Source organism: Pristiophorus japonicus, chromosome 15 (assembly GCF_044704955.1).
Source record: "Pristiophorus japonicus isolate sPriJap1 chromosome 15, sPriJap1.hap1, whole genome shotgun sequence".
Lineage (NCBI taxonomy): Eukaryota > Metazoa > Chordata > Chondrichthyes > Pristiophoridae > Pristiophorus > Pristiophorus japonicus.
This window is the reverse complement of record NC_091991.1, coordinates 148,849,067-148,869,547: the sequence shown is the minus strand read 5'-3', so window position 1 is coordinate 148,869,547 and position 20,481 is coordinate 148,849,067. Positions and strand designations below refer to the sequence as shown.

Sequence of the window (20,481 nt, the reverse complement as noted above, 5' to 3'; positions counted from 1 at the left end):
ATCAGCTGCCTTTCAGAAAGGGACAAAAGTTGTACAGAAACATTTGAGGAAAAACATCTCAACTAAGCGTATCAAAAAGCTGTTTCAAAACCAGTTAGAGCTCTGGAAAAAAACATTGCAGCTCAGGATTTGGATCTATAGTGGCAATTTAAACAATATCAAACAGACAGTGCTTACCTTCACATTAAATGCTGGGGATGGCTTCCCCATTGAACCAGGTTTAATTTTCATGCCTTTGAAAGTAGCACAGATCAAGACCTACATGGTAATCATGGGACAGAATAAAACATTATAATCACAATGCTTAACAGTCCAAAGCAACTTAAAATAAAAACAAGAATAAAATAAATTCCAGCTAAGTTTTAGTTAACCAATGCAAAGGAATGTGACTTCACTTGTCAGTGGGGGACTGGTGCCGTAGATGACCATGAAACTGCTCCTTTTGTTGATTTTGATCCAAACATTGGCACAAATATCAGCAGATCGGCAACTGCACCAACATCTCAGAATTTGTATAACAATATGGGCCACAAGGTTCTGGGTGCACTGTGGATGAGTGTGCTCAGTCCCACAGAATAGGATAAATTGATGCTAAACTGTCAGCCTTACTCAGAAACCATAAGAATGGCTGATGTGAGAAATAGAAAAATGTACTTGCCTTGGGAACACATGCAAAATATGGAAAAGTGGCCCATTTTCCAGCATTGACATATAGCACTCTGATGAAGATTAAACATATAACTGTTAAATATATATATATTCTATGCTACAGAATCACTAATACCAGTCATAGTAAAGCATGAGAGCTGGTTTGCATTGCCTTCCTGTTGGGAGTGAATTCCTACTAATGTTGAAATGTACTGTAATGTATTGTCATGTGTTGTTTTATAGATTGCAATTTGAAAACCTTGGTACATGACTGTGTTATGTCTTGAATAAAGAATCTGACCAGATACTGTAAGCTTAAAGTAATGTGTGACTGTAGTCCTTTATTACAGATCTCCAGAATGCCTCTCCAGCCTGAGAGGCCTCCTTATGTATAGGTGCTCCCAAGGGTTTGTGGGATCCCGTGGGACTCCAGGGGATGAGCCCTCTGGTGATTAAACAAGGTATTTACAGGTTTACATATATAACAGATTGTATCTGCATTCTTGTAGTGACATTTATTCAAACAATGCTGATAACAGAACTTTGATAGTCTGGTTGCCATTTCAACAATGGCTTACAAACTGCATAAATGGGTAAGTAGGATATTAGCTGCATTTCACTTTGATAAGCTTTGTAACCTATGAATAACATTTCCACATCTTCATGTTACAGTCTATTTCTATTTATTACATAACATAAGAACATAAGAAATAGGAACAGGAGTAGGCCATCCGGCCCCTCGAGCCTGCTTCGCCATTCAATAAGATCATGGCTGATCTGATCATGGACTCAGCTCCACTTCCCTGCCCACTCCCCATAACCCCTTATCCCCATATTGTTTAAGAAACTGTCTATTTCTGTCTTAAATTTATTCAATGTCCCAGCTTCCACAGCTCTCTGAGGCAGTGAATTCCGCAGATTTACAACCCTCTGAGAGAAGAAATTTCTCCTCATCTCTGTTTTAAATGGGCGGCCCCTTATTCTAAGATGATGCCCTCTAGTTCTAGACTCCCCCATCAGTGGAAACATCCTCTCTGTCTCCACCTTGTCAAGCCCCCTCATAATCTTATACGTTTCGATAAGATCACCTCTCATTCTTCTGAATTCCAATGAGTACAGGCCCAATCTACTAAACCTTTCCTCATAAGTTAACCCCCTCATCCCCTGAATCAACCTCGTGAACTGTCTCCGAAGTAAGTATATCCTTTCGTAAGTATGGAAACCAAAACTGCACACAGTATTCCAGGTGTGGCCTCACCAATACCTTATATAGCTGTAGCAAGATCCCCTGCTTTTATACTCCATCAGTTTTGCACACATTAATCAATCTAATTAAAACAGGACATAAATTTGGGATAATTTAAATTAAGCATCTTCAAACTTGAAGTAGTTGCGTTACCCACACAACTTTGCAACTACAATATTAACAGAAGGATGTGGCTGATGTAATTAAACTACTGTAACATCTCATCATATGCCTTCTGTGAAGCACGGCAATAAGAAGTTGCACCATTAGCACATTATGTATTGTTTTACAAAAATATCCATGTCACATTTATGGCACTAATGTTAATCACTTTCAAACTCATCATTTTTTATTTTGTAGACATGATTTTTAACATTACAAATAAATATATTCCTATTTATGTTTAAAATTTCACTCTTACATAACATTGTCTTCCAGAACTCTCACTGAACTAGCTGCTAGCATCATAAATATGTGAGCTGAGCAAACCAATATTGAATCAAATGGTCATAAGATGTTATGAGCGACTGTAAGATTTCCTCAACTTTGAAGATCTCCTCAACCGAGACTCTGCCTTTGACTCGAGTGTTCTCGACTTCATTCCACAGCATGCTACCCGCCACCACCTCAGTGAGACCCCAACACTGCATGAGGTAGAAAAGGCCATAAGACAGCTAAAAAACAAGGCTACGGGAGCGGATGGAATCCCTGCACTGAAATATGGCGGAGAGGCACTACTGGCGCAAATACATAACCTCATCTCTCTCATCTGGAGGGAGGAGAGCATGCCTGGAGATCTTAGAGATGCAGTGATCGTGACCATCTTTAAAAAAGGGGACAAGTCCGACTGCGGCAACTAGAGGAATCTCCCTGCGATCAACCACTGGGAAAGTCGCCGCTAGAGTCCTCCTCAATTGTCTTCTCCTCGTGGCCGAGGAGTTCCTCCCGGAGTCACAGTGCGGATTTCGTCCCCTCCGGGGCACAATGGACATTATTTTTGCAGTGCGACAGCTGCAGGAAAAATGCAGGGAACGGCGCTAGCCCTTATACATGGCCTTTTTCGACCTTACAAAGGCCTTTGACACTGTCTATGGAGCATCCTCCTCCGTTTCGGATGCCCCCAAAAATACGTCACCATACTCCGCCTGCTCCACGACGACATGCAAGCCGTGATCCTTACCAATGGATCCATTACAGACCCAATTCATGTCCGGACCGGGGTCAAGCAGGGCTGCGTCATCGCCCCAACCCTCTTCTCAATCTTCCTCGCTGCCATGCTCCACCTCACAGTTGATAAACTCCCCGCTGGACTGGAGCTAAACTACAGAACCAGTGGGAAGCTGTTCAACCTTCGCCGTCTCCAGGCCAGGTCCAAGACCACTCCAACCTCTGTCGTCGACTTACAGTAGGCGGACGAAGCCTGCGTCTGTGCACACACAAGGCTGAACTCCAGGACGTAGTCGGCGTATTTACCGAGGCGTATGAAAGCATGGGCCTTACGCTAAACATTAGAAAGACAAAGGTCCTACAGCAGCCTGTCCTCGCTGCACAGCACTGCCCCCCAAACATCAAGATCCACGGCGTGGCCCTGGACAATGTGGACCACTTCCCCTTTCTCAGGAGCCTCCTATCAACAAGAGCAGGCATTGATGATGAGATCCAACACCGCCTCCAGTGCGCCAGTGCAGCCTTCGGCCGCCTGAGGAAAAGAGTGTTTGAAGATCAGTCCCTCAAAACTGTCACCAAGCTCATGGTCTGTAGTAATACCCGCCCTCCTGTATGGCTCAGAGACATGGACCATGTACAGTAGACACCTCAAGTTGCTGGAGAAATACCACCAGCGATGTCTCCGCAAATCCCCTGGGAGGACAGATGCACAGACATTAGCGTCCTTGACCAGGCCAACATCCCCAGCATTGAAGCACTGACCACACTTGATCAGCTCCGCTGGGCAGGTCACATAGTCTGCATGCCAGACACGAGACTCCCAAAGCAAGCGCTCTACTCGGAACTCGTCCACGACAAACGAGCCAAAGGCGAGCAGAAGAAACGTTACAAGGACACCCTCAAAGCCTCCCTGATAAAGTGCGACATCCCCACTGACACCTGGGAGTCCTTGGCCATAGACCGCCCTAAGTGGAGGAAGTGCATTCAGGAGGACGCTGAGCTCCTCGAGTAGCGTCGCCGAGAGCATACAGAAATCAAGCGCAGGCAACGGAAGGAGCATGCGGCAAACCAAGCTCCCTGCCCACCCTTTCCCTCAACGACTATCTGTCCCACCTGTGACAGAAACTGTGGTTCTCGTATTGGACTGTACAGCCACCTAAGAACTCATGCTAAGAGTGGAAGCAAGTCTTCCTCGATCCCGAGGGACTGTCTATGATGATGATGATGAAGATTTAAAATACACGGGGCATGAAATTCTATGTGGATTCTACCGGTCTTCCTGTATAACTCCAGTGGGAGACCGGCAGAAACAGGTGAAAGTTCACCAACCCAACTTTCCACCCCCAACCTCTGGAGTTACACTGGAGAGTCAGTGAAATACCCAATCGAAATCAACTTCATTGGATCTGCTATGGTAGGTGTAAACCTACTTAATTTGCAACATCCATGCGTTAGGGTTTAAATTAGCAATACACAAGACTCACAAAATAGAGCTGGTGACTCACTCCTGCCTATGAAAAATTTTAATTGTTGCTCAAAAAGTCTATAAAACCTCTCGAGAATACACTTCCCACATCTGGCAACAAAAAAACATACCAGCAGGAATTAAGCATCTTTAATCATTGCTTATATCCATTACCGTACTCTGATTTACGGTAACAATTTCAATCAAATCATCCACTGTAACATTTGAAGCAAATTAAAATATTTGTATTAAGTATATAAACAGCATCTTAAATTATGTTCAACTGTAAATTTGTTTCATTTTAATTAAAAACCTATCCTCATACAAAGTAATGCTTCAAAGCATTTATTTAAGTCCTCGGTCCTGATTCAAAAGGAATCAGTTTTCATTAAGCTTTGTCTGTAAATTTCTGTTAGCTTCAATGCTGCAGTAAACAACTGAACTCAGGTGAAACAGCAATTTACTTGTACTTCTTTCAATTTATCATCATCATAGGTAGTCTCTCGGAATCAAGGAAGACTTGCTTCCACTCCTGAAGTGAGTTCTTTGGTGGCTGAACAGTCTTACATAGCCCTTTACCTATTTATATATTTACTTTCTGGAAGATTAAACTTGAACACAAGGATACCTGAAAGCTGCTGTTTTCTGTAATACAAATTCAAATAGCATTCTCTTCTATCATTCATAATCAGTCTTCTTTAGTTGAAGAAATACTATGATATGCATCAGAAAGGGCATTAAGCCCATCCTAGCTCATGTAAGGGGTGGTCCTGGGGGTCAGGTTCACCTCTGACCTACTTGAACGGTTTGAATCACTCCCACTCCCTTGGGTTCTAGACTCTGGATTTATTTGGGGATGTCATAAAGTGTAAGAGACCACTGGTTTGGTGCAAAAGAACTTTGATTTTATTAAGGATAAGAAAATACAATGTCACACTTATAATTACACTAATAAAGAACAGTACATCACACATTCAAAGGGGTTGCAGTGAAATTTACACCTCCCACCTCCCAAATACCTAATACTGGCTAGGTTAGACTCCAGGGCAGACAGGGACTATGCTTACCAATCCTTTCTGGTCAGTTAGCGGTAGTTCGCGGTTTCAGGGTTCGTTGGATTCTGTTGGCTCTGCTTGCCGTACCCCAAATGTCGGAGAGGACTTCTTACTGCGCAATCTTCAGTTGGGTTGAGTCCGCTGATGCAGTAGGGCGTGTTTTGGATTTGTGGGGTAAGTACCTGTTTTCTTTCGTTAGAAATAGGTTTCAAAGTCCTTTTAGGTAACGTTTTCACCTGTGGGCAGTCAGGACTTGATTGTAGAGTGGATACTTCCAATTCTTCGGTTTCTTCCTTGTGAAGTTTTGTTCCAAGGTTGGTCGATCGCAGCGGTTTTAGTAGTACCACGTTAGCTGTGGTCGGTTGCTGCCATGATGGTGATGTTCTTCCTTCCTTTTCAATTTCAGGACGCCGAGGCTGGAGAAGTTAGTTTACAACTGTCGCGTTGGTTTCTCTCCCTTCTTGATGGTATAGGCGTAGTATGGCACTAGCACTAGCACAAGCAGTGTCTCTTGAGACAGTAGCATAAGCAGCAGCATACCCTTTTTTCAAAACAGGGGCCAGTTATACTGTTTGAGCCATCCTTCTTTGTTTAATTTTGACGGGCCCAAGAATTCTTTGTCATATTTTGGTGGGCTCGTTAAAAGTTAATATGTCTCGGGTGGGCTGATCTTCTAAATCTGTTTCTTGATGGAAATGTTAGCTTGGTAATCGCAATGTTCTTTGTGCTTGGTTTTTGCATGCAGGCTGGAGTGGGCCTTTTGTTTTTATGCATAGGCTGAAAATGGCTTTCCAGGTTCAGGTTGATGGCTGGCCATCTCTGAGTTGATTGTTGCAATGTTAATGTCTCTTGTGGAGAAGGATTTTCGAGTATCCATTTTCCAGACAATTTACTTTAGTCTCAATGCCCCAGGCAGTTTCAATAATCAAACTGGCTTCTTTGAGGGATAGTTCCTTAGCCCTGCCCACACAGGTTCAATTTGCTTTGTAAAATCCCAAATTCGATTAAAGTTCATAGTTTCTTCCATGTGCTCTTTAGGATTTCGAACTTTCTGGTAGATAGTTCCAAATTAAATTTCCTTTCCAATGAGTCCAGGCACTGGTGGGGGGGCGGAATTTTGCACCTCTACACTCATCATCAGGAAAAGCCCCACTGTAGTTTCATAGAAACATAGAAACATAGAAAATAGGTGCAGGAGTAGGCCATTCGGCCCTTCTAGCCTGCACCGCCATTCAATGAGTTCATGGCTGAACATGCAACTTCAGTACCCCATTCCTGCTTTCTCACCATACCCCTTGATTCCCCTAGTAGTAAGGACTTCATCTAACTCCTTTTTGAATATATTTAGTGAACTGGCCTCAACAACTTTCTGTGGTAGAGAATTCCACAGGTTCACCACTCTCTGGGTGAAGAAATTCCTCCTCATCTCGGTCCTAAATGGCTTCCCCCTTATCCTTAGACTGTGTCCCCTGGTTCTGGACTTCCCCAACATTGGGAACATTCTTCCTGCATCTAACCTGTCTAACCCCGTCAGAATTTTAAACGTTTCTATGAGGTCCCCTCTCATTCTTCTGAACTCCAGTGAATACAAGCCCAGTTGATCCAGTTTTTCTTGATAGGTCAGTCCCGCCATCCCGGGAATCAGTCTGGTGAACCTTCGCTGCACTCCCTCAATAGCAAGAATGTCCTTCCTCAGGTTAGGAGACCAAAACTGTACACAATACTCCAGGTGTGGCCTCACCAAGGCCCTGTACAATTGTAGCAACACCTCCCAGCCCTTGTACTCAAATCCCCTTGCTATGAAGGCCAACATGCCATTTGCTTTCTTAACCGCCTGCTGTACCTGCGTGCCAACCTTCAATGACTGATGTACCATGACACCCAGGTCTCTTTGCACCTCCCCTTTTCCTAATCTGTCACCATTCAGATAATAGTCTGTCTCTCTGTTTTTACCACCAAAGTGGGTAACCTCACATTTATCCACATTATACTTCATCTGCCATGCATTTGCCCACTCACCTAACCTATCCAAGTCGCTCTGCAGCCTCATAGAATCCTCCTTGCAGCTCACACTGCCACCCAACTTAGTGTCATCCGCAAATTTGGAGATACTACATTTAATCCCCTCGTCTAAATCATTAATGTACAGTGTAAACAGCTGGGGCCCCAGCACAGAACCTTGCGGTACCCCACTAGTCACTGCCTGCCATTCTGAAAAGTCCCCATTTACTCCTACTCTTTGCTTCCTGTCGGACAACCAGTTCTCAATCCACGTCAGCACACTACCCCCAATCCCATGTGCTTTAACTTTGCACATTAATCTCTTGTGTGGGACCTTGTCGAAAGCCTTCTGCAAGTCCAAATATACCACATCAACTGGTTCTCCCTTGTCCACTCTACTGGAAACATCCTCAAAAAATTCCAGAAGATTTGTCAAGCATGATTTCCCTTTCACAAATCCATGCTGACTTGGACCTATCATATTACCTCTTTCCAAATGCACTGCTATGACATCCTTAATAATTGATTCCATCATTTTACCCACTACCGATGTCAGGCTGACCGGTCTGTAATTCCCTGTTTTCTCTCTCCCTCCTTTTTTAAAAAGTGGGGTTACATTGGCTACCCTCCACTCCATAGGAACTGATCCAGAGTCAATGGAATGTTGGAAAATGACTGTCAATGCATCCACTATATCCAAGGCCACCTCCTTAAGTACTCTGGGATGCAGTCCATCAGGCCCTGGGGATTTATCGGCCTTCAATCCCATCAATTTCCCCAACACAATTTCCCGACTAATAAGGATTTCCCTCAGTTCCTCCTCCTTGCTAGACCCTCCGACCCCTTTTATATCCGGAAGATTGTTTGTGTCCTCCTCAGTGAATACCGAACCAAAGTACTTGTTCAATTGGTCCGCCATTTCTTTGTTCCCCGTTATGACTTCCCCTGATTCTGACTGCAGGGGACCTACGTTTGTCTTTACTAACCTTTTTCTCTTTACATATCTATAGAAACTTTTGCAATCCGTCTTAATGTTCCCTGCAAGTTTCTTCTTGTACTCCATTTTCCCTGCCCTAATCAAACCCTTTGTCCTCCTCTGCTGAGTTCTAAATTTCTCCCAGTCCCCGGGTTCGCTGCTATTTCTGGCCAATTTGTATGCCACTTCCTTGGCTTTAATACTATCCCTGATTTCCCTTGATAGCCACGGTTGAGCCACCTTCCCTTTTTTATTTTTACGACAGACAGGAATGTAGAATTGTTGTAGTTCATCCATGCGGTCTCTAAATGTCTGCCATTGCCCATCCACAGTCAACCCCTTCAGTATCATTCGCCAATCTATCCTAGCCAATTCACGCCTCATACCTTCAAAGTTACCCTTCTTTAAGTTCTGGACCATGGTCTCTGAATTAACTATTTCATTCTCCATCCTAATGCAGAATTCCACCATATTATGGTCACTCTTCCCCAAGGGGCCTCGCACAACGAGATTGCTAATTAATCCTCTCTCATTACACAACACCCAGTCTTAGATGGCCTCCACCCTAGTTGGTTCCTCGACATATTGGTCTAAAAAACCATCCCTTATGCACTCCAGGAAATCCTCCTCTACCGTATTGCTTCCAGTTTGGTTAACCCAATCTATGTGCATATTAAAGTCACCCATTATAACTGCTGCACCTTTATTGCACGCACCCCTAATTTCATGTTTGATGCCCTCCCCAACATCACTACTACTGTTTGGAGGTCTGTACACAACTCCCACTAACGTTTTTTGTCCTTTGGTATTCTGCAGCTCTACCCATATAGATTCCACATCATCCAAGCTAATGTCCTTCCGAACTATTGCCTTAATTTGCTCCTTAACCAGCAATGCTACCCCACCTCCTTTTCCTTTTATTCTATCTTTCCTGAATGTTGAATACCCCTGGATGTTGAGTTCCCAGCCCTGATCATCCTGGAGCCACGTCTCCGTAATCCCAATCACATCATATTTGTTAACATCTATTTGCACAGTTAATTCATCCACTTTATTGCGGATACTCCTTGCATTAAGACACAAAGCCTTCAGGCTTGTTCTTTTAACACCCTTTGTCCTTTTAGAATTTTGCTGTACAGTGGCCCTTTTTGTTCTTTGCCTTGGGTTTCTCTGCCCTCCACTTTTCCTCATCTCCTTTCTGTCTTTTGCTTTTGCCTCCTTTTTGTTTCCCTCTGTCTCCCTGCATTGGTTCCCATCCCCCTGCCATATCAGTTTAAATCCTCCCCAACAGCACTAGCAAACACTCCCCCTAGGACATTGGTTCCGGTCCTGCCCAGGTGCAGACCGTCCGGTTTGTACTGGTCCCACCTCCCCCAGAACCGGTTCCAATGCCCCAGGAATTTGAATCCCTCCCTGTTGCACCACTGCTCAAGCCACGTATTCATCTGCGCTATCCTGCGATTCCTACTCTGACTATCACGTGGCACTGGTAGCAATCCCGAGATTACTACTTTTGAGGTCCTACTTTTTAATTTAGCTCCTAGCTCCTTAAATTCGTTTCGTAGGACCTCATCCCTTTTTTTTACCTATGTCGTTGGTACCAATGTGCACCACGTTCATGTTCAACTGGACTCCAGGATTTTTGACCTTTGTACCATACCAGAAAGTCCATTCCACATGTTAATCACTGTATAAAGAACTTCAGCCATAAATGTGCCTTTCAGTGATTTGAATTTGTGTTCCTCTGTGCTAATGTTTTATTTGAAGTAATGTTCTGGATTTATTTTTTCTATGCCATTGACCATCTTGTATACCTTTATAAAGTCTCCTTTCAGTTGCCTTCCTGGAAGGCTAAAAGCCTAAGGGGTCGAAATTCGGTTGCTACTGCCAGCTGATACCACCTGAGTGAGGCGGCAACAGGGCGTGAACTGCTGGCCGCCAGCGTTGCAAAGTGCCACAGTACAGCAGGACCTGGGGGGTCCTTGTGCATGAAACACAAAAGAGTAGTATGCAGGTACAGCAAGTGATCAGGAAGGCCAATGGAATCTTGGCCTTTATTGCAAAGGGGATGGAGTATAAAAGCAGGGAAGTCTTGCTACAACTATATAAGATATTGGTGAGGCCACACCTGGAATACTGCGTGAAGTTTTGGTTTCCATATTTACAAAAGAATGTAACTTGCTGTGAACAAAGTTCAGAGAAGGTTCACTGGGTTGATCCCGGGGATGAGTGGGTTGACTTATGAGGAAAGGTTGAGTAGATTGGGCCTCTACTCATTGGAATTCAGAAAAATGAGAGGTGATCTTATAGAAACGTATAAGATTATGAGGGGCTGGACAAGGTGGATGCAGAAAGGATGGTTCCACTGGTGGGGGAGACTAGAATTAGAGGGCATGATCTTAGGATAGGGGGCCGCTCATTTAGAACTGAGATGAGGAGACATTTCTTCTCTCAGAGGGTTGTGAATCTGTGGAATTCGTTGCCTCAGAGAGCTGTGGAGGCTGGGACATTAAATAAATTTAAGACAGAAATAGACAGTTTCTTAACCAATAAGGGGATAAGGGGTTATGGGGAGCGGGCAGGGAAATGGAACTGAATCCATGATCAGATCAGCCATGATCTTATTGAATGGCGGAGCAGGCTCGAGGGGCCGTATGGCCTACTGCTGCTTCTATTTCTTATGTTCTTATGTTATGCGTGGGTGCTGCCTGATGGGAAATTTGGTTGTCCTTTTTCAAGGGCGTAAAGATTTGCCACCCTGCCGACTACCGCCATGGAAATCATGACATCAGTACGCGTGCAACGACTCCTTGACACCGGTCTTGCCAAATTTACTTTTGCCGCCTCACTTACCAGCTGGCTGTGATGACGCCTAAAAAAGTTGGCGTGCACAAGGTGGACAAACTAATCCAGGGCGTTATTTAAAGGGAGTTGCAGCCGGCCCACAGAGTGTGCTGTAAAGAGGCACTAAAGGACACCATCATCCACAGCAAACAATAATTGAAACCAGCCCCCCATTCGAACAAGGTCACCATTTCTGGCCACTAGCAAACCCATATTTACCGGCTCATTCTCAGTGCTTTCCCACCCCTTCCCTTCTCCTCCCTCCCTGGCCTACTGCTCCTCCTCAAAGGGGTCTCAGTGCCTGCAGCAAGGTTGGTAGAAGGTCACTGTGTTAGCGCCACTGCCACAGTTATGGCCTAGCTGGATGTTCCGCACCAGCTTGGGACATGGAAGGGGTGGCTGTGAACTGTATAACCTCAGCATGGGCGGCAGCACTCTGTGGTGGATGGGTTGTAGAGAATGTCAGGGGTAAGGATGGAATGATGTCGTCCTGAGAGAGGACATCATGTTCTAACAGGCCCGACACACTGCTACTCCCTCGGGACAGAGCCTCAGCATCTGGAGCTATCTGGTTGAGTACAGATTGCTGCTGTGCTTTGCCAACATTAGTTCCCCGTGCTACTGATGGGGCCTCAAACACGATGGCAGTGGTCAGTGCCTGCGTGGATTCAAGTTGCCTCTGCATCATGGCAGACTGCGATTGCAGCACACCACAGAGCTGATTGGTGCCACCATGCACTGATGATATGACAGTCTGCAGGCCTACCATTGCATTGGCCTGGTGCTCAATGGATACTGCCACGTCAGCCATAGCCCATGCCACCATGTCTGGGACTCCGTGGCCACTGGGTCACTTGAAACATCCAACATCCATTGGTATCTACCCAGAATGGGCTCAATGAGTTGCTGAGACACAAATGCAATCGTTGAGGCAGCCCCCACCACAGTCAAAGCACGTGCATCGACATTCTCGGGCACCCTTGATAAAACACCCAGCAGATCGCTGTGCATCTGCAATGACTGTACTGAGAGATCCTCTAAGTCGGCCTCATTATCAGAGTGCTGCTGAGCATCACTCAGGCGTGCACTCACTCTCCGGGGAGCTGGCCCCCTGATCTCCCCTCCCCCGTGGCGTTGCTGCAGGCCACTGAGTCCCAGAGCAGCTCCTCGACCACGCCTTTCGACAAAAAGCCGCTGGCCCCGTTCTGTGAGGACGCTGGCTCCTTTGTCACATCCAGAGAGTTGTTCTCCGCCTCCTCGTCCCCTCCACCGTCACCCGCAGTGGAAGACTGACGTGCAGGCCCCTGGCTGTCTGAGTCATCATCTGAAAGCACAAAGCCAGAGAAGAGTGGTTACCTGCAGGGGAGGGGGCTAGGAGCATTCGAGTACGTCAGTCTTAAGGATTGTGGTGTTAGGTCTTAGTGGCCTGCCAAATGCTGCAAAGAAACTCAACATACCGTCACTGTCCCCAGGGATTTAGGCCTCAAGCACCGCCGTGGCATCAACTTGAACACCCATCAGGGCCGAGACGCATCCCTCGAACGAAGTCCTGGAGTTCAGAGTCCTCTTTTGCAATCTGCATCTGCTCCCTGCGGTTGTGGGTGAGCTTGTCCTGGGAGATTAAAGAGAACGTCTGAGTTAGAGCCCTTTTATCAGTGTGTTCTAAGTGCCTTACATAGTTTGGTAGATGTAACAGTATGAGAGTCTTCACAGTTCAATGTAATTTCCATTCGCTGCGTGGATTGCTGTGGCAATGCTTGAATTAGGGGGCCAGGACCTAACAGTGACGAGGAGGCTACCATCATCGAGACGCATATGAAAACTGAGGAGTTAACAACATGAGGGGGGTCTGCAGAACTGAGTTGCAAGGTTAACAGTGCATGCAGGCCTTTGCAGTGGGCGAGGCTTCAAATGGGAACCTTGCATTTGGCCTCACCCATGTAGAGCATGGATGCTGAAACAATACACAGAGCAGAGAATGCACATTGAACTCAGAGCTTAGCCTGTTGATGGTTCAAATTTAAGATACTCACTCTCACCAGCTGCATCATCACGTTCCACTTTTGAAGGCATTGAGTGGCTGTCCTGACCACTGTGTCACTCGCACAAACTTGTTTTGAAATTTCCCTCCATCGGCCTCTGTGAGTTGGTCCCCGCCGCCTCTCCAGGGCATCAAGGAGTGCATCCACGGCGGTGTCCGAGAACTGATCGGCACGCTGATGAGCTGCTGCTGCTGGGTCTACCATCCTCATCATCTGAGTGAGTGCATAGGAAACGAATATAACCACGAGGCATTGAGGCGGCCAATCAATGCCTCAATGGAATCCAGGTGGCGCCACTATGTCTGTGGCTCAGTTCCAAATGCTACCTAACGCCCGGATGTCGAGGCCCCGCTTAATGGCCTATTCAACGCCGCTTACCACCTCCAGGTGAGTGTGCAATGCCATGATTTAAAGCTGCAATCCAGGCGGCAAAATTGAATTTCACGTTTCGGGGCCGCGCCTAACATCTGGTGGCAAAAAATCATCTCAGTCGGTGACAGTGCCTCAAAACCGGCGGTATCGAATTTTGACCCCTAAGTTTTTCAGTCCTTCCTCCTAACTCAGTCTCATGCTAGGGTTCAGTCTTGTAGCTCTACTCTGCACCACATCTTAGATCTTAAATGTCCCACTTGTGTAAGATTGAATAGGTACTATTTAAGCTATGTCTGCATCAACATAATGCTGGTGAACTTGCATCACCATGCAACCCTACACTGGTTCTAAATTACCCACTATGCACCAATACATGCATGTTCTTCGCATGATGCCTTGTTGACCATTGGGTTGACCATGTTTCCACTTACATAATCATAAAGGAACCACTTCATCTTTTGTTCTCTCCTTGGCTATATTCTAAAGGCAAGAACAGCTTTGCCTGATCAAAAACATGAAAATAGTGGAATTTCATAGCAGAATACGTTATTCCTGCAGCAACAATAGATCCAAATTCCAATTATGTACTTCATTAAAAAATTCAGCACATTTTTAGCAGGCAGTGTTCAAATCACATATTCACTAATATAACAAAAAATCCTCACAGGGTAGATTTAAAAAGCCAATTAAGCAATTAAAGTTTTACATAATATTTTGTTCGCACAGGCTGCATTCTATCCAGCTACTGTGTATTTCGACCCCCACAAAAAAAATCACTACTTTCCCTGCTGTCTTATAAGAATAATGAGAACTGTTGAAAATGAATTAAAGCAAATATGAAACTCCGCAAAGCAAGGGCTCTATTGTCCTCTTTGCCAGGAGGATGTGCGGCTGATTTTTTTTGTGCCCATTTACGCTGAAAAAAAAATACAATTTTCACCAAAGTAAAATGTAATTTTGGAGTTGCGATATTCGAAGTTAAATCTGGGGGTGGGGCTTCAATGATGCACCGAAAAGGCAGTGAGCATGCGCCGGAAAAAAAAAACTTTTTCCACGTGACGGGTGTGTCCGCGAATTCACAGTGAACTTCCTGGTCTGGATCAGCAGCTTGTGAGAGCACATTCATATTGGAGCTGGATCTGGACATTTAAATTTTAGCTGTAAAAGATGGATCCAAGGGAAGGGGAAGGAGAAGGACAAGGAGAAGGGGCAAGAGATTTCAAGCAGAAGAAATTGAGCCCCTGGAAGACATCATTGAGAGGAGATGGGATGTGCTTGAGAACAAAGAAAGAATGGGACAAAAGAAACTGAAACCCTCTCTACTCGCAAAACTTTGGGAACAAATTGTAGAAGAGTTCAATGCAGTGGCCATGACACCGAGAAGCGGTTGCAGGTCAAAAAGAAGTGGCAGGACTTTGGCCTAGCAGTTACTGTAAGTATTTATGCACTGCAATTACATTTGTAAATGTGACTAATGTGTGTGTGGCCACCACAGCAGAAGGACCCACTCTTAAAAAGTTATATTTTCATCTTTGCAGAGGAAGGTGTCACTGATGAACCGCAAAAGGTCAAAAACTGGAGAAGGTGCGCCAAGTAAGCTGCAACTAACAACCGTGGAACAGAGGATCACTGATATGATTCAATCTCGCAAGAGAAGATTAACCACCATTGTGGACTCTGGGCCCAGGTTACCGAGAGAGGGTAAGTCCTGCCATGTATTCATGTCACTCTGTTCCCTCCCCTGCTGCTAACTAAACATCTGCTCTGTTATGTTTTGCAGATGTTACGCATCAGGAAGAGACAGAAGCTGAAGCAGAAGATCAGTAAGCCGTCAGTCCAGATATTCTTCAGCAAATTCAGGATGAGGATGAGCTGGACAATGAAGGGCAGCAGGAAGACCCCAATGATGACATGGTCACATTGCAACTGGATCCGGTGAACCCACTGAGGACGCCAAGCCCTTTGCTGAGCGATACAACCGATGCGACATTTCATGGGGTAGAGTCTGAGGTTATGGGTGGGTTGCTGCAAGCCACACCTGGGAGACATAGAAACATAGAAAATAGGTGCAGGAGAAGGCCATTCGGCCCTTTGAGCCTGCATCGCCATTCAATAAGATCATGGCTGATCATTCCCTCAGTACCCCTTTCCTGCTTTCTCTCCATACCCCTTGATCCCCTTAACCATAACGGCCATATCTCACTCCCTCTTGAATATATCCAGTGAAGTGGCATCAACAACTCTCTGCGGCAGGGAATTCCACAGGTGAACAACTCTCTGAGTGAAGAAGTTTCTCCTCATCTCAGTCCTAAATGGCCTACCACTTATCCTAAGACTATGTGCCCTGGTTCTGGACTTCCCCAACATCGGGAACATTCTTCCCGCATCTATCCTGTCCAGTCCCGTCAGAATCTTATATGTTTCTATGAGATCCCCTCTCATCCTTCTAAACTCTAGTGAATAAAGGCCCAGTTGAACCAGTCTCTCCTCATATGACAGCCCAGCCATCCCTGGAATAAGTCTGGTGAACCTTCGCTGCACTCCCTCAATAGCAAGAACGTCCTTCCTCAGACTAGGAGACCAAAACTGAACACAATATTCCAGGTGAGGCCTCACTAAGGCCCTGTACAACTCCATTAAGACCTCCCTGCTTCTATATTCAAATCCCCTAGCTATGAAAGCCAACATACCAATTGCTTTCTTTACCGCCTGCTGTACCTGCGTGCCCACTTTCAGTGACTGATGAACCATGACACCCAGGTCTCGTTGCACCTCCCCATTTCCTAGTCTGCCGCCATTCAGATAATATTCTGCCTTCGTGTTTTTGCCCCCAAAATGGATAACCTCACATTTATCCACATTATACTGCATCTGCCATGCATTTGCCCACTCACCTAACCTGTCCATGGCCAAGGAGGGTGGGAAGGAGAGCTCAAACTGAAATGTAAGATGCAGGGGACATAGGACAGATCATGGGAATGAGTAGGGAGAGCAATGAGCTAACCAGATCACTCCTGGCCACCATGGATGGGGTGAGGGTAAAATTAGGAAGACTTTCAGTTGAAGTAGCACCACTGTCTGGAGGAATGGGAACAGTGTCGGGACAAATGAGGGAGGGGATGTCAGAGATGAGGGAGGGGATGTCGGAGATTGGAGAGAGAATGTCGGAGATTAGGGAGGGAATGTCGGAGATTAGGGAGGGAATGTCGGAGGCAGCTGGTGCAGTGTCGGTACAGATTAGGGAGAGAATGTCGGAGATAGCTGCTGCAGTAAGTGAACACACCCAGGCTGTCATTGCCCAACAGCAATTTGCAGTATCAACTGCTGGCATTCACTTTCCAATTCCCAGACCATAGTCAGATAGTGTGCCGGGGGTTCAGCTACAGGCTGAAGAGACCGACGATGAACCCAGTCCTTCCACAATGCTGTCTGCTAGGTCTGTCCCTGTCCAACCATACCAACAACAAATGCGTCTTCACGCAGAAAGCAGAAAAAACCTTGGGGTCATGGTGAGGAAGCAGAAGTCTGAGACAACGGGCACAGGTAGCAGTAGAGGCGGCAAGAGGGGCGCACAATGCTAAGGGCTTTGAATAAGGGGGAGGAGAGATGACTGTAGCTAGAGTTTGTTTGTTTGTTGCTGCGACTTATTGTTTTCTTCATTGAAAAGTTTAACGTTTGATACAAAATGTTTTATTAAATTTAAGTAAAACTGTACAAATGTTTAATAAACCCAATTATTTTTTAAATTTAAGCAGAATCCTGCACAGTATTTTTTGATTTAAAGCAACATAAACCAACACATTATTTTTTGAATTAAGACAATATAAACCAACACGACATTACATACATATGATGTACATTATTTTTTCACACTAACAGGTGCAGAGTCAACACTATCGGGCCGTTTAGCCTTCAGGCACCAAAGCGATCACGGATTAGCCGCTGATGCATGTCTCTAGCTATGGCAATAGATGCACGAGGCCGCCTCCTCCGCTATCGTCCTGCAGGTTGAAGTGGTGGCATGGGTTCATCGTTGTCCTCCTCCTGCTGCTGATCCTTCTTGTCTTCCTGCTGCTGCTGCTGCTGCTGCTACTTCTCCTCGACTTTGTTGTCAGCCAGCCTCCTCATCCTCCTCTTCCTCCGCCCCCCCCCACCCCACTTTTCCCCTCAGGAGGATCTTCAATGTCCAGGGTCTGGCCCCTCATGATGGCCAAGTTGTGTATCATGCAGCATACGACAGTGAACTGATCGACGTGGTGAGGGGTGTATTGTAGGTTGCCTCCAGAGTGGTCCAGGCATCGGAAACATTGCTTCAGTATGCAAATTATCTGCTCTATGATGCTCCGTGTCATTGTGTGCGACATTTTGGTGCCGATGCTCTGGCTTAGTGCGGGGATTGCGTAGAGGGAGTCATAAGCCAGGTGACGAGCCTGTACCCTTTGTCTCCGAGCAACCAGCTGTGCCCTTCTGGTAGTTCCTAAAACATGGTAGATATAATGTTCTCGCGTAGGATGAAAGCATCATGGATGCTACCTGGGCATTTGGCATCCATTGCCATGATCCAATGCAGATCATCGCAGATCACCCTTTCCTGTTCCTGTTCCGATAAACCGGAGTCATTCAAAGGTGCTCTCAAGGCGATGTGTGTACAGTTGATCGCACCCTGTACCTTTGGGAAGTCTGCAATTCTGGAGAACCCACAGCCCTGTCTCGCCTGCATGGTCATAGGGAAATTGATAAACTGGTCCCTTTTGGCATACAGTGCAGTAGTCACCTGTCAAATGCGAGATGCAGCATATGTCCCCAGTTGCTGCTTGAAATGAGCTAGAAGCATAGAAGGCAAGTGCTGCAGTGACCTTCACTTCCACAGGTAAAGCAGTCCTCCTGCTACTTCTTGGCTGTATGGCTGACCTGACTAGCTGGCAGATCTCAGTGATGACCCCCTTTCTAAATCGCAGCCTGCGAATGCAGTCTGCCTCACTCAGGTATAGGTATGAGCGTCTGTCCCTGTAGATTCGATCAGGGTATGGCCTCCTCCCCATTAATGCCCGAGCGATCCGATTTGTGAGATGACCACATCGTCGTATTATCCGTCACATCCATATGACATGCATGTAAACTAACCTTACTACATGAGGCACAGTAAATGTGCACCCATAATTCTTATTCTTAACTTTGTTATTCTTGTTATTGTAAGACTTACTGAAGCACAGCACACACACACATTTGCTGGTGACCCCCTAGCAGAACCGACCACACCCTGGTCTGCACGCATGTGCAACACTAAGCTCTGTCTCTATGGAGACGCGATGCACAGAGATTTATGGCACTTTAATTATAGCTTGTGCTGAAATGCCTATGTTTGCTTCTGTGTTGTGCCATCTCTGATGCACAGTTCGGAGTGCATGCCGGCAGGATCGCTCCCTCGGGTGGATAGAAACACAGGAGCTCAGCGTTTGGATTCCACCGGGCCCCACCCCACCGCCCGGGCTTCTTTACAAGCTGAGCCTGGGGGGCGGGGGGGGGGGTGGGTGCGAGAGGGTGGAATCCAAGCGCCGAGCTCCTGTGCTTGTGTCCAGTCGATATGATGGGGTGGAATCGCAATTTGCCTATTCTCAAAAACATTCTGTGGGAAAATGAACTTTCCGAGTTATTTTCCGAGTTCCCTCTGCAAAAATCATCATGAATTTGTGTTTTAAATTGTCTTCTTCCCTTGCTCCAAAAACTGAGAAATATACTCAGCGTCGATTTCCTTAAGTTAATGTAGGATTTTTCTAATCGGTACTTAAGGCCACTGTGCGCCGCCTTGAAAAAAATAGTTGTTGCCGAAAATCAGTTAAAGGGCCAAAAACGTTGTGGAAATCAGTTTTCAACCAGACCTGCACCAAAAAATCTTCCGTACAAAAATACGCAAAAAAAACAGTTGCCGCCGGCGTACAAACTTTGAGGAAAATTGCAAAATCATGATTGCTGAAGAAAAATCAGCGGACGCCAAAAATACGGCGCCCAATGGTGGCGAAAATAGAGCCCCAACACTTTAATTTTCAATAGTTTTAAAAGAAATGTTTGAAGCGCAACAGAAGAGTTATGCTAAAAATATTAGCGGCTACTTGTATTGTTTCAGCAATCTTGAGTTGAATTCATCAAATGCAACACAGTTACCTACAATGTCTGTTGTTTTGTTATGAGAGGCGATCCCCCATCTGAGACAGGTAACAACTATGTGTAATCAGAAGCAAATATGTTTGAATTGATTCGTTCTTTAAGGGTTGCGGGTTTAAATTACACAACATCAGAGAAGAACAAATGTGATTTCTCTACGGCAAATGAAATTTATATTTGCATTGCAGTATAGTGGCTGTTAGCAACATATGAAGCCTTGAATGACTGGATAAGCCATGCAATAAAATTACTTTCAAATGATAAGACAGCAGGGCTAGGTTCTGATTTGAATGGCAGATTTCCTAACAAACCCTGAAAAGAGCTAAGCAGCATACAAACGGTTACTCATAAAATTTGATTCTAAGGGAATTTCAAAATGAAATATAAAAACTATCGCAATATGATAATTACAAAAAGAGCAAACCTACTCAACATTTTCAATGTATTTAAAAATTAAATAAATTACATTTAGAAATATTTTACTGAGTATTATACCCTATGCT

General features: G+C 45.4%; 1 protein-coding gene across 5 annotated transcripts in view; it reads right to left on the bottom strand.

Annotated features, from left to right (window-relative positions):
• LOC139281118 (acyl-coenzyme A synthetase ACSM3, mitochondrial-like) overlaps nt 1-20,481 on the bottom strand; it is a 152,610-nt gene that overhangs the window by 45,285 nt on the left and 86,844 nt on the right. For all 5 annotated transcript variants that reach the window (XR_011596821.1, XR_011596823.1, XR_011596822.1 and 2 more), the window contains one exon: nt 178-258. Coding sequence is in view for 1 of the 5 variants with exons in the window: in XM_070901083.1 (XP_070757184.1) it covers nt 178-258 (81 nt within the window). In the remaining 4 variants the exon portion in view is untranslated. The remainder of the gene's footprint in view (nt 1-177; nt 259-20,481) is intronic.